At 38.2% G+C, this 16532-nt stretch overlaps 1 protein-coding gene across 1 annotated transcript; it reads right to left on the reverse strand.

The window, feature by feature from the left end:
* Positions 1-6530: 6530 nt before the first annotated feature.
* Positions 6531-15641, reverse strand: Smp_002060 (venom allergen-like (VAL) 10 protein; the record flags this gene model as incomplete). The annotated part of the gene is made up of 4 exons (XM_018797944.1): positions 6531-6567; positions 8826-8911; positions 14552-14636; positions 15523-15641. Coding segments are annotated over 4 exons (327 nt in total), but the record flags the coding sequence as incomplete, so codon positions are not given.
* Between the last annotated feature and the right edge of the window lie 891 nt (positions 15642-16532).

Here is a 16532-nt window from a genome sequence, read left to right on the forward strand (position 1 = left end):
TTGTAACTGTAGTCTGCAACATGTCGCAGATGGACTACTTTACACTTTGAAGTGTTAAACGTAAGTTCGTTGTCGTCTGCCCAACTATGAAGTCGAGTCAGATCCTCCTGAAGTGCCAGTATATCCTTTTGGTTGCGCATCTTTCTCTAAGGTTTCACGTCATCATTAAAAGCAATAAGTCAGGCGATACCTGTTGTGGAAGATCATTTATATCGATCTAGAAGAGAAGAGGTCCTAGTAATGAGCCCTAGGGCCCCCCTAGGACAAAGTGAAGCTAACCCTGACCTTAAAATGTCGACATTTTAGATATGAGGTGAGCCAGTCAATTAAAGGCGATTTCATACCTAATCGTTTGAGCTTACTGATAAGACATATATGATTTACTCTATGATAAGCTTTTGAGAAATCAAGGTAAATGATCTCAACCTTCCCCCTGCGATCAAGGATGCTTTTCCATCTTTCCACTGCAGTCAGCAGGTAGGTTATTCAAGAGTGACCCTTCCTGAAACCATGCTGTCGAGGTGAAAAGAAGTTTAAGAATAATAAGTAGTCGTGTATACCATCGCACATCAGGGACTCCATAATTTTTGAGGGTATAGAAGAAAGGGGCACCGGTCAGCAACTTGAGGGTTCATTGCGTTGACCTCTTTTGAAAATTGGTATGGTGTGAGCCAGCTAAAAAGTTTCCGGTAGTTTGCCTCGACTTAGCGAGTGTGAGAACATCGCGCTAAGCGGTGTTACCAGGATTAAGGCTGCTTCCCTCAGTATAGCAGAATGAACCATACACGAACAAGTGTCTTCTCCTAAGTGCTGCAGTTTCCGAGACACCAAGCCAGCGCTCAGGTTCATTCCTGAAAGTTCTGTGCAGTTGCGGATGAAGCTTCCACCAGTATAGTTGATGTGGGTCGGTATTGTCCAGCCAGCATCACCGTCTTTATTGGTAGGGCCATTAGGACCTAGAAGTTGGGAGACTCCAGTTTTGGCTTGTCGAATAGAAGCTACGTGATGGAATAAGCTTTTCGGTTTGGAGACAAATTTATCGATAAGCTTGGTCTGGTACTGAAGCCTGTTTTCTAGTATTGCCTTTGTGCATATGTTCCTTATATGTTTGTATTGCCTGTACGCGCCGTTGTTATCAGTTCGTTTGCATCCTGCCCAATAGTGCCTTTTGCAGCTTAACCAACGAAGAGTGAGGTTCTTAATGTTTTTAGGTTGCTTGTAGATTTTGGGGACCGTTTGAGGAACTGACTGCTTTGCAGCACATAAGATCGTGTGCAGTAAGAAATCCCAATTAGCATCCACGTCGAATTGAGGGCGAACATGCTAAACCACCTATTGTGGATAGTCCTATGAAGCTGACACATTTAACTGTTTGAACTTTCAGCCCCTGTTGTTGGTGGGATATCTTAGCACAGTTTTACTGGCAAAACTGTAGGCCATAACGGCGTGATAGCTTTTCTTCAGGTGAGCCAGAACTGAAAGGTTGTCGACTAGGAATTCTTCGTTTGTAAATAACGAGTCAGAGAGCGACAGTATTTGACAGTTTCCCCAACGAGTTGCCTGAGGCTTACTAAAGTTGCTTGTATATGAGAGATAAAACAATGGGTTATGTAAAACACCTTAGCGCAAGAAGCTAGCTGGTGAAATAGCGGCTTGCGTCCACCAGTTTTTCGTTATCTCAACCAGAGATAAGTATTTATTTGATGTGCACGGGTATCCCCAGCTGTTTAGTTCCAATGGAAGACCTTTCCAGAAAACGCTTATGACATATCATACTCCAATGAAATACGAGTCCTACACTAGATTTCAGATATGGTGATTCACACTGGTCCAGCATAGACGAGGCGACATAAAAAGGCTTCTTATGTAATGCATATGGGTATAAGCTACTGGTTTGAAGTCTATATTTTTACTGAATATATGGTTTTGAATGTCAGACCATTTTTAACTTTCGGAACTGAATGGTAATTGTCTAACTTGTTAGCCTATTAGGTGACAGTTGAACAACCACAAATCGCAACTACTGGGAGGACATAAATGAACCATATGAGGAACGAAAATAAATATTTATTGAGTGAATGAAGATAATAACGTTTCCCATGGCATTGATTCATATATTTACCATTTTGATAGCAGAACACGATCGCCGTCTACGTAATGACTTGGCATATAAAAGTTATCTTTATTGGCCCATGTAAAATACGGCCAAGCAAGAATGTTCAGTTGTTAGGAAAGTACTTATCTTTTAAATCACATCACTGCATCTCAGTATTCCAAAACACGTTTTACATGATAAACTCACCCGAATTTTGGGTTTATAGTATCCATTCTTGAATGCATTATTATGAAACAATGGAAATGCTAATAGTATATATTCCTTGATTAACTTTGAATATATTTCGTCGACTATACATTATAGTCACATAAAAAGCTCTTCATATATGTAAATATCATACAAAAATAACCTTCATTTACTCGCCTCTTTGAATACTGCCTTCTGACAGTACCACTTTAGTCTCTCAAGTTCTATTTACTACATGAATCCTCATAAGCTCGTATTCCTGAACATCGAGGGTGGTCCACCATAGTCTGGAAGGATAAAGAAATTTTATCCCTTGACCACGAGATTAGTTGCATTCCCGAACTCAGCTGAAAGTTACACCTAAGGAAAACGCCTGAAACATGACCAGACAAAACACGGGAAAAGTTATGAGAATAGTGATTGGTGGGATCTGGAGTAGCCGCGCGGTGTCTCGGATGAGATGCATATCTCGGTGATTATAACTTCACCTAGGAGTGCATAAAACAACAGCACTTAGCCTTTGTAAACCACCTCATCCCCCGTATCTTAACCCAATAAGTCCTGCTTGGTGAACACCATCTTCAGAAGCATCGAGGACTTGACTAGTCGGGGGAATTAAAATCCTTGAGACAAAGGAAGTCACCAGGACTTTGCAGAAGTTGCTTCTATAGTTTTGAGACGATAAGTGGAAATCCGCTGGATACTGGCATATAACATGTTTGTGCACTCAGTAAAACTCAGCCAACAGAAAAAGGAGTGAAAACACTCTATTATGTTTTTGATCTTCAAGCTGGATGACTTCAAAGACTCAAACTGAAAATTAGAGTTATATTATTCTCGACTATGTTTACGTTCAAAGGAGAGCTGGTTAAGGACCAGATGAACGAATAAATGAGAAAACAATGATTTAATGAAGTTCAACATGGGCTTAGAAACGCAAGTATTGCGTGTTTAGTGTCTTCGCAGCACAGGCAAGCTAGGCAACGTACTACGAACAGAAAGTACCAGTTCATGTGGTATTCCTTGAATTTACAAAGGCAACTGACGCCGTTGTAACAAAGATTGTAAATATGAGCTCCATTATCTTATTTCACTCATAGCTCAGATACTGCAGATACTACTCATCATGTTAGGCAAAGAGCACACAAAATTGGTTGTCTCAACATCCACACTTTCTCAAGGAAAAATCATAAGGCCCTTTCCCATCACGATTTCATAAACCATCTTCTGCATAATGTTTTCTCTCTGGCCATTATCTACAAGTGTGTAATCAGAATCAAAGAACACTTAATATTCAAGGATGGATCATCTTTGCTGTAAAAGGACTACACATTAATTAGGAACAAGGGGAGAACAAATTATCTAAGTCCCAATCCGGCATAATGCCACGTTATGGACATTCGAACCCATGTGACACAAACAACTTAGTTCATCCGTAATATTCTGTTTCAATCATATCCACAGAGTGCATACTTGTAGTGGTATTGGTCTTTAACCAAACTGTCCTCGAAGCTGAACATGTAATCGCTGGGTGGATTCACTTTCAACGTGTAACATTAAGAGATCATCAACAGTGAACGCGGGAACATGTGACAACCCAGGTTGATTAGTTAAAAGTTGACCTGAAACAACTAAGTATATGTCAAAACGATAGAGCTCAAGTACTCATTCATTTCCTTATTCTGTATAGGCATTATATTTCCCATTATTTTCCATTGAATTTTGAAAAGCTTTGTGTGTTTGAAAAGGCAATCCCCCGCCCCTTTGTGATCGTCTCGCGATCTAAATAAAGACCTATTCGCTAATAGTCTGATTTCTTCTATCAATAGAACGAGAGTTACCTACAGGCACGAAAAACATACATTCAATAAGATGGTATGGCTCGTCCTTGAGAGCGTATTCTACAATCTACAGTTTTAGGATTGGGTCTATTCTTATAGCAGAGCTGAAATAAACTAGACCATAATCCTACAAACTTAGTCCACTAACTACATAGAACCTGAACACCAGTACAAAGTACAATGCTGATGTAGACAAAAGTATGTAGTAGGGTCGAGTCGAGAATGGACTATGATCACTACCACAATTCGATTACGCGCCCAGCAACGACTTGGTTCCTTTAATAACTCGTAAACCAGAAGGCTTTAATTAATCCAGATAAAGTATATTTATTGGCGATCTCGTGGTATCGATAGAATACCGAGACCTGCCAACGGGTACAGGCAAAATGGGCAGAGCGTAAGAAAGTTCGAACCGAACAAGGAGGATAGCGGAACAAGAAGTGAGTCTGATATAGTTAAACAAATACAGTAAAACAATCACTGGTACAATTGGTTACAATAATAATAATTGTTTCTATTGTTCCAATCGTGTTCTTATCGAGACTGGCCGGTCACTACAAGTACTTTCGAAGTTTCATTTCATATTATGACAGCCTGAGTATATCTCACTCAAAAACGGTTTCATAGCTACTTAAAACATACATACAGCCTCATCCTGAAACTTCAAAGTTATATATTTTGTCTCCTCATGAAATAAAAGTCTCTTAGAACACATGCAAAGATAACCAACTAAGTGAACGACTAGATTGCGGGACAATCATATGGGAAAAGAATTCTCTGTAGAAAGATGAGGAGTAGTCTGATAATGTTATACAGCATACTAGGTATGTAAAGTTACTAAAAACCCATTCTTCTTGAACCTCATCATTGTATTTCAAGAAGTGGCCCCCGAAAGATGACATCAAAGGGCGAACGCTCAAAAGGGCGTCATACTTTTCCTTATTTTGAACTGGCCTCATCTGTAATCCTCTCCTAACCGACGTGACAGCTACAAGATAAAGCTTAACAACCTATTTTAATTAGAAGAGGTCGAATTCTTTCGCGAACTAAGAATTTCCATAATAGTCTACCTGAAGACAAAGAACTAAATGAGCACAACTGAACGCATGATATCTGAAACTCGCGATGAGTGAGTGATCAAGTACAAAGGATTGATCAATTAGTACAAATACCACACAACCACATTTTCATCCGTGGTTCACAGTTTGTCTCCTATCATATTTATGCCTGAAGAATGTCCAGTAATTTATCTATCATTATCACTATAACGATTCACGATTTATTATTAAAATGATTGTTCCATTTCTGTCCCTTCTATCTTTATGTGTCATTATTACTCTTTCGTTTCTTCGTACTGTTTGAGTGATCAGTTTACTTACCTTTCCTAAACATTGTCTTTCCTTCATTCATTTACATTCTAACTTTATAATTCTCACATTGCAACCGACCTATCTACTACCTGATAATGCGATAACATTTAATTCCACAAACCCTATCTCCCAGGAACATATTGTGATATTTGTATAGATTAATGATTAATTTGTAATTGATTTCTGGTTGATTTTGAATTCTAAATACAATCCATTCATTAGTGCCCATCTAGTTCTATTTGACCTAAATCGCACTATTTCGAGGATTCCTATTTATACAATAATTCGAATAATTCTAATTATCCTACAAACGAATCTACTTAAACATAAGGCAAAAATCCACAATTAATTGTTTAATTCCTCAGGATTTGTTCGGCAGGATGTTTAGATTGTCAGCACTAGATGATACCAAAAACCTAGGACGGTATCATAGCATAAAGAAGAGAGCCGAAAGAAGACATCTGGTTTACAGTAACTACCAACGAAGATGTCACTTTTGGAATTACAAGGGTTACTTCTCTACGGTTATCACTACTGACTTATGAGAACAGAAAATTCGACTTCAGTTATCTTCCACTGGCTAGGAGTAAGATAATGCAGTATACTCTCAGCTACGTACCATAAGATAATTTGTAACTTTTCATGAGTAAATACTGAGAATATCTATTTACTTCACAATCGTCATTACTGTGTCAACCAACTGAAAGCCCAAAGTAGATGAAGTTATGATAACTATGTAAATTCAAAGATACAAGTTTATCACAAAACCTACAAGTGATATTTTTTGTGAATTAAAGCCCTTAAGTTGTCAAGCTTTAATTGAACAAATATATAAGAGAGCATATTCAGATCAGTGATAACGATGAAAAGAGTAAACATAACTACATTTGCATCTTTGTTCTTGAATGCCATTTTTTTTTACTTTTCTATTCAAAATAAGTTATTAGATATCATGAACAGTTCTATTTTTACTCATACTCAGCAACTGTTTTCTTTGTTGTGACTTGGTTTACTACTTTATGAGTCTTTTTCATATGGCCTTTCATCATCAGCCCTAAGGAATACAGAAAAAAAATGTATAAAACAATAGATTAAATCCAAATGCATAGTTTCAGGTGAACAGTTTTAATATTGTCCAGAAATAAAATAACATATAGTTGTTTAGACATTCACTTGTCATGTTAACTATTATGAAGAGAATCTATTTAATAGTGGTCGGCGAGACTATAAATTATGGACGACCTTTGAATGAATCTTAAGTGACCTTGAGGAATATTAGTCAATCAGAAGACGGTTAGTATAGAGTGAAAATATACTGAACAAAACCAAAGAATTAAAGTGGATACACTTTCTTTTCATGGTTCGGAAACTTGTCAAGGTTATAAAGAGGTTCAGAGATTCTAAAATCTTGATGCATACGATAGAGGAAATCATGCTTATGGCTCCATAATAGTCCGCCTCTGGGGCCATGATAAGGTCACAAAAACTCTTTCAGCCTTGACCACATAACTTCAATATTGTTTGTGTGCACTCCGGTTGTTGGGTCCACAAAATGCCACTTATGGATAACGACACGATACACATAACCAAGTCTATAAAAGCATCTGTGCTCTTCCTAATCATCCATATATATTGTAGTACCCAGCTGCAGCCAGTGCTACTGATGCTTTTATTATCCAGTTCCCAACAATTGTCATAATCTGCCTTAGTCTCAATCTGGATCGAGTGAAAAATCCAATTCTAGCCGACTTCTTCCTCCAACACATAATATGTTGAAACACAATATCATCACGGTTTTCTGCACCAGGTTCATAAGTCATTTGATTATCACAATCACAAACAAAAGAAATTCTTGGTAGTCCCATTTGTTTTAGCCGTTCGATTATCATGTTTTCTCTAAAATTCTCTGTGAACCGATTGTACGTGTCTATCAGGTACTGACATTGGCGCCGTGACCCTGAAATCCCTCGGACGCTTCTGATTGGCTCATCCATAAATTATAGTCTCGTGATAGTACTTTTCTCACTTTTAGAACGTTGTGGTCTTACGTTAGCCGCATGTTTATTTGATATGTCTTATCTAGTTAATCTCGATCGCTGAATATCATTTATAGGTATAAACCGAGTAACATTCCAGATAATTCATCTCTCTTTTTTCTCCGCTTGTTAACTTATCAGGTCACAGATCAGTGATAGAATGCTTTTCTTCTCTCTACCTTTGAGTTTGTTCAATCACAATCGAACTCACTCATTTGCAAGCCTCATGTATGGACTAACTAATTCATCATGTGTATACTTTAGACTAGACTGAGATTTTATTCATTTATTTGTTTAAACACATAAACACTGGTACAAGGTGGCACCAAATAGATATGCGCCACGCTTCGTCATTCGATTTGTGTGAAGGTTGAAATTCTGCCCGGTAGCCAAACCAACACAGGTGGTCTTCTTGGGGGGTCACACTCGGAGCCTTTCATCCAGAGATCTAGTCAACAACTCAGTCGAGCAACGTGAGGAGACGCAGTCCTATTGGGGCCGGTCACCGACACTAGGCTCATACGCCATTCGTTCCCTCAGAATCCTTAAGACCATGTGCACCACAGGTTTGGAATCAGGGTTTTCTAACTATCTTAACTATCCTCCATATCCACCAATCTGGTTAAATCGACGGATATTCGCTTTACGTCCTCTCAATTTCGTTAACATCAGTAATGCCGCGAGAAGGCAGTGAGTAGAACTTCTCTGACAGTGGTTTTATGCACGTTACCATGTGCGAGCATTTGCAGGGAAAAAGCGGATTCTCCCTACTCTCGGTCGCACTAGGGCACTTGGGGGCAGATTGAGATCATTCTCTCCTGTATAATATTTAGCAAATGGATAAAATATTTAATAGCAACTTTATAAAATGGTTATTTATTGAATGAAAATCATGCTATAGAACTGGACTACTTCGTAAGATTGTGATATTTTAATCTGACAACATTAATAAACTTGATTGTTGTATGCAGTAAATTATTGATTGATCCCTGGAGAGTTCGACTTCGTTTTAGTCATTTGAATATTCAAATATTGTTTCAACTTGGTTAAAGGTGCAAAAGACATTTATAGTTGCTGCCTGCCTCTTATCCAGATGTATACATGAAAATGTGTTTAAGAAAACAAGACCACACACAGTAAAAAAAAGAACCCCATATCAACAGACAACACGTTATTCTGTATCAATTTGGGTTTGATTGATTTTTCATGCTTTATTGATATACTACAGAGAATAAAAATATGAAATCAAAAGTCAAGTTTTCCTGTTATAACTTACCCTGGAGCGTAATTACATACGACCATATACCTGTTACCACATTTATTTGAAGCACATCCAATATCCGTTGTGTTAGCCCACACTAACTGCATAGATATTTGAGAAAATAAAAACTTGATTTTTAGCATGTTAAGTATATTATACGGAAAATAACTACTTCCAAGTTTATTAGTAATAATTTGGTGTATACTAGTGTTGTCGGCAGATATAATTAGTATTTATCACCAATCGAAAGGGAAATTCCTGGTGGCAGAAGGTTAGGAAGATCGAAGAGAAGAGAACGAGAACAGAGAATAATTGATATGGAGACGAAGGGACAATAAAGTCCGAGACAATCGATGGATATTTTGTAAATGAAATATTTACTGTATGGTTCTCAGACTTCACTAAGATATTTTGTAATTTTATATATTCAAATATATACGACTGTCCTCACTTGTGTTCTTGTCCACTATAATAATAATAACCGGTGTATACACTACAATAATGTTTGGTTCTCAGTACAAAATAATGCAGAATTCAACCTCTGCATGTTCGAAAAGGATGTATGCAAAGTTATAAACAGTGATTAGTCACCATTCAAATTCAACCATAAGTTATGATCGAATGACATCTCTTTTGATTATAGATGAATAGATATGACGTATGAATTCTAATGAGGTGAAATTATACTGTGTTAATAGTCTGGAGAAAATTGTAAAGGTAACCATGAAGCCCCCAAATGCCCTGGTACGGCCGAGAGTGAGGAGAGTCCGCTCTCCCTCTCCAAATGCTCTCACATGGCCAGCTAATATATAGCCTCTGACAGGGAAGTCCTACTCACTGCCTTCTCGCACCACGGGTGTTGTTTACGAAATTGAGAGGACGAAAAGCGAATGTCCGGCGCTTTAACCGGGTTCGTGGACAAGGCGAGTCCACCTAGAGGAGTTGGAAAACCCTGATTCCAAACCAATGGTGCACATGGGCTCCAGTATCCTGAGGGAACAAATGGCGTATCAATAAATCGTTGATCACCGGCTACCATGGGACTGCATCTCCTCACGATGCTCCACTGCCTTGTGGATCAGATCTTTCGGTCAAAGGCTCCGGGTGTAGTCCCCTAAGAAAACCACCTGCTTCAGTCCGGGCACCTGGACAGTATCACAGCCCTCACACAAATCGAATGAGATTTGTATGGCGCATATGTATCTGGTGCTTCCTTGTACCAATATTTATGTGTTTAAACAATAATAAATAAAAGAATTGAATACCAGTTTATCAGGATGGAGTTGCAGTGAATGAAATGTGTATTAAAAGAAGAGGTGAAAGAAATTACAGAAGATCTAGAGTTTTAGTAAGATTATATTTAATGAGGTTAACTACAAGTTTATTGAAGTGGAAAACATGGTATTCTTTGATAAAATCCACAACTGCTGTTACGCTGATTAGGATGTTAGGTTTATGGTGTTAAAGCTAAGGAGTTATGGTTTATAGTCAGGATATTAACTTTGATTGTTTTGGTATAAAAATGACTAGCTCTGCCAACCTTATCCTCTCATTTCTACAAGAGGGCAGAGGATGAAAAGATTACATGAACCATCGAAGTAGTATTTGAGTTTTTCAGTAGCTAGACTCTTAATGAAAACCCTAACCATTAGCTGTATATTTCATATTCAAGATCTGACATGCAGTGTTTTTTAAAATTCCGCCTGTAGCGCCTCTGGGGATTATGCCGGTCCCAAGCCTGGATAAAGAAGGAGGGTTAAGCATGTGGTTAGCGACCCCATCCCGTAGAAAACAAACTCACCAAAAAATTGCCAACCAGAAAAATCATTCAAACCACTTAAACTCTGCCCTGGGAGTCAGAAGGTCTTCATTTAGAAGAACTATGACGCCTAATGGTGAAAATAGAGTTCCTTCGGAAGCCACAAGGCTGATTCCCCTTCTGACAACCAGAGCAACCATTTTCTAGGTACATGGAATATTCGTACAGTGGGAGGCCGAGAGAGCCTTGCAAATTGTTGTAGAAATGAGGAGATACAACCTGGAGGTGCTTGGGATCAGTGAAACACATTGGATGCAGGTCGGACAACAATGACTATCTCCACGGGAGCTTCTGTTATACTCCCTCCATGAAGTAGAAAATGCCCCAACTACACAAGGAGTTGCATTTATGCTTTCCAAAGAAGCACAAAATGAACTCAAAACCAAATCAACCATATCTGCATCAACAAAACGTTCAGGAGGACGATGGAGGATGTGAGAACCAGGAGAGGAGCTGATATAGCATCAGATCATCACTTGCTGGTTGCCAAGATGAAATAAAGACTTAAATAGCACTGTACAACGGGGTGGACAACTTCACAAAAGTATAACACGGCTTTTCTTCGGGATACTGACAAACTCAACAAATTTGAGATAGTCCTCAACAATAAGTCCCAGGCCTTTCATGATCTACTCAATGAAGAAAGAACTACCATGGAGAGCAACTGGAAAGGTATCAGGGAGGCAATCTTTTCAACATATCAGGAGGTTCTAGGCCAAATGAAGCACCACCACAAGGAATGGATCACTGTTGGTACACTGGATAAGATTGGAGAAAGGAGGAACAAGAAGGCAGCAATCAATATCAGCCGAACAAGAGCAGAAAAAGCCAAGGCACGAGTCGAATACACAGAGGCAAACAAGTAAGTAAAGAGGAGCATCAGAACCGACAAACGTAAATATGAGGAACATTTAGCAATGACAGCGGAAAAGGCTGAGAGAGAGAGAAACATGAGACAACTGTATGATACAACAAAGAAACTTGTTGGAAATTACCGAAAGCCAGAAAGACCAGTGAAAAGTAAGGAAGGCAAGGTAATCACCGACATTGAAGAACAACGAAACAGGTGGGTAGAACACTTCAAAGAACTCTTGAATCGACCAGCTCCACTGAACCCACCCAATATTGAAGCAGCACCGACAGACCTCCTAATCGATGTTGGCCCACCAACAATTGAAGAGATCAGCATGGCCATTAGACAAAACAAGAGCGGCAATGCAGCGGGACCAAACAACATCCCGGCAGAGGCACTGAAAGCAGATGTAGCAGTAACTGCAGAGATACTCCACATTCTTTTCAGTAAGATTGGGAATGAAGAACAAGCACCAATAGACTGGAAAAAAGGACTTCTGATCAAGATACCAAAGAAAGGCGATCTCAGCAAGTGGGATAACTACAGGAGGATCACTCTTCTCTCAATACCAGGAAAAGTCTTCAACAGGGTATTGTTAAACAGAATGAAAGACTCCGTGAAGATCAAATCGCAACTCTATGGATCGTTGTGGAACAATCAGCTGAATGGAATTCATCATTCTACATCAACTTCATTAACTACGAGAAAGCATTTAATAGCGTGGACATGACAACCATATGGAGGCTTCTTCGACACTACAGCTTGCCTGAAAAGATGGTCAGTATCAAGCGAAATTCCTATGATGGATTAAACTGCAAAATCGTGCATAGAGGACAACCCACTGACTCGTTTGAGGTAAAGACAGGTGTCAGGCAAGATTGTTTACTCTCACCCTTTCTCTTTCTCCTGGTGATCGACTGGATCATGAAGACGTCAACATCTGGAGGGAAGCACAGGATACAGTGAACAGCTAGGATGCAGCTGGACGATTTAGACTTCGCAGATGATCTGGCTCTTCTATCAAACACACAACAGCAAATGCAGGAGGAGACGACCAGTGTAGCAGCAGATCCAGCAGCAGTAGGTATCAATATAAACAAAGGGAAAAGCAAGACTATCCGATACAGTATAGCATGCACCAATCGAATTAAACTTGACGGAGAAGCTTTGGAAGATGTAAAAACCTTCACATATCTGGACAGCATCAGCGATGAACCCGCTGGATCTGATGCAGATGCGAAGACACTGATCAGCAAAGCAAGAGCAGCGTATTTACCACTGTAGAACATTTGGAACTCAAAACACTTATCCACCAACACGAAGATAACAATTTTCAATATAAATGTCAAGGCTGCTGGACCGCCATGGAAAACCTGGAGGCACCGGACGGCCGTTTCGTCCCAGTATGTGACTCCTCAGCGTTGCGTACCTACGATCCCGAACAGTGATATTCGAACCCAGGGCCCATCAGTCTCATGCACGAACACTTAACCACTAGACCACTGAGCTGACACACAACGGCATTATTGTCCAACTTCAACCAATTCACGGAATCGAGCCGCAATCCACCACTGTCTTCGGTGAGTTACTATTTTATAATAAACCCCGTTGCACTCCATTGGTCACTGCTTCTCACTAGAACTCCCGGAAACACCTTTTTAAGCCAGTCACTAATGATTATACGATTATTGTTATCAGAAGGGGTTAAACTACTAACAATAGGAAGCAAATAAGTAAAATAGTCTCATATGAAATTATTGCTCAAACTGTATTCATACAAGCAACTATTCAGTTGAAAGCGTGAGTCAATGGATGCGCACTGCTGAGGAGTCCCATAATAGGACGAAACGGCCGTCCAGTGCTTCCAGGTTTTCAATGGTGGTCTAGCTTCAGTTGACTCACGCTTTCAACTATGAAAATACTAAATCTCCATAAAACCCCTTTTGATAACTATTCAGTTGTTGCACTAGATGTATTTAAAAATTCATTTTAATTGACCTAATCAGTACAACTTCATTGCTTAACGAACAAACTACTCAAGAAATATCACAGTATAGAAGATTATGCAAACGTTTCCTTGGTATAGCTTTTGTAATATTGATATACTGACATGAAACTGAAAAAATCCACTTGAAAAAATGAATTATTAGAGAGTTGATACAATGGTTTATTGACCATAGAACTTAGCTTTGAATTACACACACACACACACAATATGTACGACTAAAGTTCGAATAATAAATAAATAAGATCCATTAGAAATAGTTTTCACAAACCATCAAATATGTCTATTTTTTGAGAATACAAAATATGCTTCATTGTTTAAATCACGAATTAATTCCAACTAGGCCGTTGATGTAAACCAGAAAGAACTGGCAGTTGTTTCGTTCAAGTATCTAACTCCTCAAGAGTTCACATACACTACTCCTCGACAGGGAACCGAACCCATTACTTTTGTTTTCGAGATCGAATAATCAACCTCATTTGTCTAGAGGTTAAGAGTTCATGCATGAGACCGAACGTCCTGGGTTCGACTCCTGTGGGGGTTGTGGATTCGTCCTACTGAGGCGTATTGTATTAGAAAGAAACAACTTCTCAGTGCTTCTTGATTCTCAGTGGTAGGTCAGTCAAATAGGTGGCCTGCTTGAACATTTGGGCCACCTGTTCCTGTCATCTAGATATTTTAACAAGCCGTTTGTTTCAATACATCAATATGAATATTATTAGCATAACTTATTCAGATGCGTTTCTGGAAAGTGTACAACAATTCTCTGTACAATTTACAATAGGCCTAATCAGAGATATCATGGTTGCTGGAAATGTGCAACGAGGAGAATGTGCATTATTTAGATGTCAATTGATTGGACTGATAACTTCTAACTGGCGATCACACAATATTTATCTTCAGGATCGACCAAGAAATAAGAAACGGAAACTTGTTGAAGTACTTTGTGCTGAGAATTCTATATTGTACCAAAAAATATAATATTGAATAAAGTTAATTATAATAATAATGAAAACTATGAAAACTCCACAATCTCTACAAAACCCTAAATTGAAACAACATACTTGTTTATAGTTTCCACATTCATTTTCACATGTATTCTTGTCTAAATCGTAATCATTTTTTTCTTCTAACCATGTATCTAATATGCTGAAATAAAAGAATGATAATGTAAGAAATGTTTGGCCGAAACTCACCATAAGTGTACAAACCAAACGTACTGTCTGAATTAATTTTATTAGGTTCATGTCCAAGATCTAATTTATTCATCTACGGCGGGACTAAACTTTATGGACGAGCCAATCAGAAGCTTTCGCGGGTTTTCAAGGTCACGGCGCTAAGTTCGGTACCTGATGCTTACGTACGATCGGTTTACAGTGGATTTTAGAGAAGACGTGATAATTCAGCGCCTACAAGAGAAGTGATTATTAAGACGTTCCTATACTTGTGGCTGTGATACTCAAAGGACATTTTTCGCTCGATCACGATTAAGGTTAAGACCCTAACCCTAAACCTTAACCCTAAACCCTAACCCTAAACCATACCAACATACCAGCAACATTGAAGCTGTATGGTCGAGGCTAAAAGAATTTTTGAGACCTTATCATGGCTCCAGAGGTCGACTACTATGGAGCCATATGGATAAGTTCCTGTACCGTATGCACTATGATTTTAGAACTTCTGAACCTATATCTGACCCTGAGAAGTTTTTGAGCCATGTAGAGGAACAGTATCCGCTTTAATTTTTTAGTTTTCTATAATATATTTTTACTGTATACTAACTGCCTTCTGATTGGCTAATATTTCTCAAGGTCATTTAAGATTCATTCAAAGGTCGTCCATAAAGTTTAGTCTCGCCGACAATGTCTAATGGTTGCAGTGAGACTACTTCATGAGGAGTGAATATAATCAAGTTGTATCACCACGATCCTTCAATTCCTTACCCTTACCTTTTGACATGAGCATAAAAATGAAATTTAAGACATAAAAAATAGTTTTAGATATCCTACAAAATTTGATATTGTATATAACTTACTTTTGTATTGAAGTATGTTCTGCTACAGTTTGTCCGACAGAATCAAATTTACCAACGTATAATTTTCCAAGATCTCCACTATCAAGAATACATTTCTGAACGTGACCTTTAGCTAATTTAGCTAAAAGTTTATTCCATTTCTTAAAATAAAGCAAATAATATTAATATTTTAAACAAAACTTTAAGTTATTTAAACTATGTTTTTATATAGTGGTTACATAAATATATCTTTCCTACCTCTTCTCGTCTGACTTCTGATTTCGATTGGTTGGGGAAAGCTTCGAATATAGAAGTTGTTACTGGTTGCTAGTTGTGAAATTAGAAAACTAGTCGTATCTTCAAAATACAAACCACCGATGGAATTAATCTTTTAAAGGATATATATAATGTGGTACACATATATGATACAGTTAAGCCTAGTGAACTTATTTTCTCGCTTTGTCTTTCCTCTGTAGTAGTCGGACTCGTTTTAAAGAAAAGTGTGCATCAGTACCAAACCATGGACACCATGTGTTGTAACAGCAATCTTCTAAAGAAATGAAAATGTCCAATAAATGCATGAACTCAAGTTATAAAAATATCATTTTACATATGTGAGTTGAGTCTATCATGTTTGATTCAAAGCACTTCCTATATATCATAATATATTTTCCTTATCTTCATTTTTTTTTTGTTTTAAGTATCATTATAAGTTCTCAGAAGTCCTGGTTTTCATCTGCCTTGTTGTTGTTTCATTTTCTTCTTTACATTGTTCCAGTGCCAGTTCTAAAGACGAAATTGTACTTTAGGAACGTAAATAAATCATAAAAGATCGATCCTCATGATTAAGAAAGGTGATTTAGTGTAGTGATCAAATTAAGGGCTAGAAACGTGTAGATAGTCACCAATAAATATACAACCACATTTTTTGTGTTTCAGAAGCTAATAATAAATTAAACAAAACTTTGTTCGATTAGTAGCTAAATAAAGATAAGTCACTAAGTGCGAATTGACTCAAGGTGCTTGACATT

Source organism: Schistosoma mansoni, chromosome 6 (assembly GCF_000237925.1).
Source record: "Schistosoma mansoni strain Puerto Rico chromosome 6, complete genome".
Classification (NCBI taxonomy): Eukaryota; Metazoa; Platyhelminthes; class Trematoda; order Strigeidida; family Schistosomatidae; genus Schistosoma; species Schistosoma mansoni.